The sequence below is a fragment of the Sinocyclocheilus rhinocerous genome, unplaced genomic scaffold, assembly GCF_001515625.1.
Source record: "Sinocyclocheilus rhinocerous isolate Xijiao unplaced genomic scaffold, SAMN03320098_v1.1 scaffold359, whole genome shotgun sequence".
NCBI lineage: Eukaryota > Metazoa > Chordata > Actinopteri > Cypriniformes > Cyprinidae > Sinocyclocheilus > Sinocyclocheilus rhinocerous.
In genome coordinates, this window is record NW_015652307.1 from 708,861 (window position 1) to 713,375 (window position 4,515).

Consider the following 4,515-nt stretch of genomic DNA (forward strand, 5'->3'; position numbering starts at 1 on the left):
CTGCCTGTTTAGCCCCGCCCACCGATTCTACAGCGCTGCCTGTTTAGCCCCACCCACCAATTCTACATCTCTGCCTGTTTAGCACCGCCCACCTATTCTACAAGGCTGCCTGTTTAGCCCCGCCCACCGATTCTACAGCGCTGCCTGTTTAGCCCCACCCACCAATTCTACATCTCTGCCTGTTTAGCACCGCCCACCAATTCTACATCAGTCTGTTTAGCCCCGCCCACCGATTCCACAGCACTGCCTGTTTAGCCCCGCCCACCGATTCTACATCACTGCTTGTTTAGCCCCACCCACCGAATAAAAAATATTTAAAAACTAATAGAAATGAAAAATCACAAAATTAGTAAAACTACAAAAAAACCTAACAAAATCTAATTCATTAACTGAAATTAAGCTAAAATAAAATATAAATATTAGATACAAAAAGACGAAAATTAGAAATGTTGCCTTGGCAACTAAATAAAATTTGTTGGCATATTAAAATTACTAAAACTAAAACGGAAATAATTTTTTCCTAAAAAATTCATTTTCATGAATTAAAAAAGCTGGTATAAAATAAAACGGAAATATTAGATGGAAAAATTTAAACGAAAATTTAAAATGTTCCTTTGGCAACTAAATGAAATAAAAATAGTATAACCCTACGAATTATAGGTATCATATTTGATATGTAAAACATATTTTTTCAGTTTTGATTTTAATATATTGTCAATAAACTGTTCCATTTCAAAAATATTTTTCTGACTTTAATTTCATATGTCAGGCTTGTGATGTAATCTGCCTCTCTATCTATGGCAACAGCGGTGTGTTTGGCGTTACCATCGTATCAGTGTACTCCTCCAGTTTGGCTGTAGTGATCTGTCTGTTGTGCTGATGGAAAAGATCCCGCAGGAAACTCTGACATCATCAAACAGAGACCACAGTGTGAGTACAAACACACACTCTCTCATACTCACACACTCATACTCACACACACACACACACTCTCATTACTCACACACTCATACTCACACACACACACACTCTCTCATACTCACACACTCATACTCTCACACACACACACTCATACTCACACACACACACACTCTCTCATACTCACACACTCATACTCTCACACACACACACTCATACTCACACACACACACACTCTCTCATACTCACACACTCATACTCTCACACACACACACTCATACTCACACACACACACACTCTCTCATACTCACACACTCATACTCTCACACACACACACTCATACTCACACACACACACACTCTCTCATACTCACACACTCATACTCTCACACACACACACTCATACTCACACACACACACACTCTCTCATACTCACACACTCATACTCACACACACAAACACACACACTCTCATACTCACACACTCATACTCACACACACAAACACACACACACACTCTCATACTCACACACTCATACTCACACACACACACACTCTCATACTCACAAACACACACACACACACACACACACGCACTCTCTCATACTCACACACTCATACTCTCACACACACACACTCATACTCACACACACACACACTCTCTCATACTCACACACTCATACTCTCACACACACACACTCATACTCACACACACACACACTCTCTCATACTCACACACTCATACTCTCACACACACACACTCATACTCACACACACACACACTCTCATACTCACACACACAAACACACACACACTCTCTCTCACACACACTCACACACTCTCTCACTCACTCACTCACTCACTCACTCACACACACAGGAAGTGACGTCACCTTCAGCTCGGCGGCAGAGATGTATCCACTGCTGTCGGTGTCGTAGCAGCGCCAGATCTGAGAGCAGACAGACAGAGTCAAGCTTTAACTGAGTGACGGTCAGAGAGAGAAGCACATGATGAGCTCAGCTCTGACCCTCATGAACTCCACGCTGTTCTCCAGCGGCGTCTCCCGGCGGAACAGCAGCAGGAAGTTCTCCTGCTCGGGCAGAAGCGCAGCCGCCACCTGCAGCAGACGACAGCGCAACATCACAGGAGAACTCGTGATGTGGGTTAGTAATGATGACTCGATCCTGTACCTGCTCCATCTGCAGGAGTCCGTCTCCTGTGACGTCACAGCGGGACACGAGCGTCTCTCTGAGCGCCTGCAGCTGCTGCTCCGACACGTCACGCTACAACCACAACAACACCACCAGCAGCATCACTGAGATACTATTATAGCTTTTTATTCATATTTACAATGAGCTTTTATATTTTCTGTTTTCATTTTGAGGAAGTTTTAGTAATTTTGTTGCATTTTTGTCATAGTTTGGGATTTTTTAAAATCATTTTTATAAATTTTATTTCATGTAAATTTTTTATTTTTTATTTTTTTTGAGTTACTTTAGTACTTCAAGTTAAAATAAATGAAAATGAGAAAAGTTTTCTATGCCAGCTAGCTGAAATAACAAATTGTCACAGGGTCGAGTTGGTGTGCCCTTTATAGCCACCAGAGGGCACACTTTGTAGTGGTTTTGTTTCTCTTGACTTCAGTTCCCTTCACCCTTTGCTTTGACAATCATGTCTCATTTCATTCAGCTGGGTCTCATTTACCTTCTTAACATCCTCCATATAAGCCTGGGTTTCTTTGTCTTGTTTGCCGGCTGATTATTTTCTGTTATGTGTTTTCTGATGCTCTGTTTGTTTTTGGATTTTCCAATAAATGCTGCACTTGGATCTGTTTGTTTTGGAGTGTTCCGTGACACAAATATGTTACAAACACGATACAAATATTTTATTTCTAATAATGAAAGCGTTTTTTTTTTTATGGTTTTAGTTTTGGTTAACTATAAAAACCCTGTGTTACCCTCAAATTTAAGTCCTTTTACACTGTTCAAAAGTTTGGTGTCAGTAAGACTGTTTAAATAAATGAATACTTTTATTCATTGAGGATGCATTAAATTGATCAAAAGTGACAGTAAAGACATTTATAATGTCACAAAATATTTCTATTTCAAATAAACGCTGTTATTCTGAACTTTCTATTCATCTGTGAATCCTGAAAAATAAAATGCATCACAGTTTCCACAAAAATATCGTGCAGCACGACTGTGTTCAACATTGATAATAATCAGAAATGTTTCTTAAATCAGCATATTAGAATGATTTCTGAAGATCATGTGACACTGAAGACAAATTCAGATTTCAGAAAACAGCTGTTTTAACATAATATTTCATTGTTTTTTTTTTACAGTGTTTTTGATCAAACAAATGGTGAGCAGAAGAGACTTCGTTCAAAATAATTAAAACAGTAGTACATAATGAATAATTAATTAACCAAACACACACAAACAACTGAGATGGACGAAAGATCTGGAGATAAGAATGTGAAATAAAGCATTACTCAAATTAAATAAAGCTGCACAAACGCACTTCACAATCGAGACAGACAGAAGTTTGTTGGTTTGAAACGTGAACACTTGCAGTGTTTCAGATGAAGACGGTCTGTGTGTGTGTTTGTGTGTTTGTGGGTTAGTTAGTGGATGCTGCTGCTAGTTAATGTAAACTTCACACATTAAAAATCTGATTCGAACACATCAGGACTTGAAGAAAGGTGAAGTCAGTGAAGAGAGGAGAGTGAAGAAGCGCTTTACTCACGGTCTTCAGTGTCTTCAGCAAGCAGTGTAAGAACTGGTCCAGTGTCCTGCGCTCGAGGAGTCCGTCATCTGCGGGAGAAGCAGAGGTCAGCAGCGGCTCAGACTCGTGTCTCAGGAGGAGTCTGTACACTCACCTCGGTTGAACTGTGTCCAGGTGTTGAGGAAGACAGCGGCGCTCAGTCCTCTGAAGACGCTCTCCATGACTGCGGTCCGATCCACAGCTGCAGGCTTCCTGCTCCTCGCGCTCCTCCTCTCCTTCATCATCATCATCACACCCCCGTAATGAGCCGTCACCGGAGACAACACACAATCACACACAGCTGGACTCACATGCGCAGAACCGCATTTATTCAGAGCACATACAAGAAGAATGGAGATCTGCATTATTAATCAGATACAGCCACACATCTGTTGTTCTCGTCGCTCTATACAGACGAAACCCTCCAGATCCTCACGATAAACACCACACTGAACATCACTGACAAAAACCATCGACAGATGCAAACACAGAAATATGGTGCAGGACCAACACTTTCACTTTGAGAGAAGTTCACGAAAAATTATAAGGAGACAGCATTGACTTAAACATGAAATCCTGGGTTACACTTTATTTTGATAGTCCACTTTAGACATTAGTGCAACTACATGTCTACCAACTCTCATTCATTTGCAACTACATGTACTCTCAGAGTGGACTGTCAGGGTAGGTTTAGGGTTAGTACACTGTAAAAAACAATCTGTGACATTTACGGTAAAATACCGGCAGCTGTTAGGGTAGCAACATTTGAGGTTTTACAGACTTAACTTAAATTCACAATAAAAACGTTGGGTTGAAACAACCCAGCATTTTTT

General features: G+C 40.7%; 1 protein-coding gene across 1 annotated transcript in view; it reads right to left on the reverse strand.

The window, feature by feature from the left end:
• Nucleotides 1–4,310, reverse strand: part of LOC107714763 (secretagogin) — a 7,677-nt gene extending 3,367 nt beyond the window's left edge. The window contains exons 1-6 of the mRNA XM_016520727.1: nt 3,798–4,310; nt 3,665–3,732; nt 2,107–2,199; nt 1,944–2,033; nt 1,809–1,865; nt 826–903 (exon numbers count right to left, since the gene is read on the reverse strand). Coding sequence (XP_016376213.1) covers nt 826–903; nt 1,809–1,865; nt 1,944–2,033; nt 2,107–2,199; nt 3,665–3,732; nt 3,798–4,047 — 636 coding nt within the window. The 5' untranslated portion in view covers nt 4,048–4,310. The remainder of the gene's footprint in view (nt 1–825; nt 904–1,808; nt 1,866–1,943; nt 2,034–2,106; nt 2,200–3,664; nt 3,733–3,797) is intronic.
• Between the last annotated feature and the right edge of the window lie 205 nt (nt 4,311–4,515).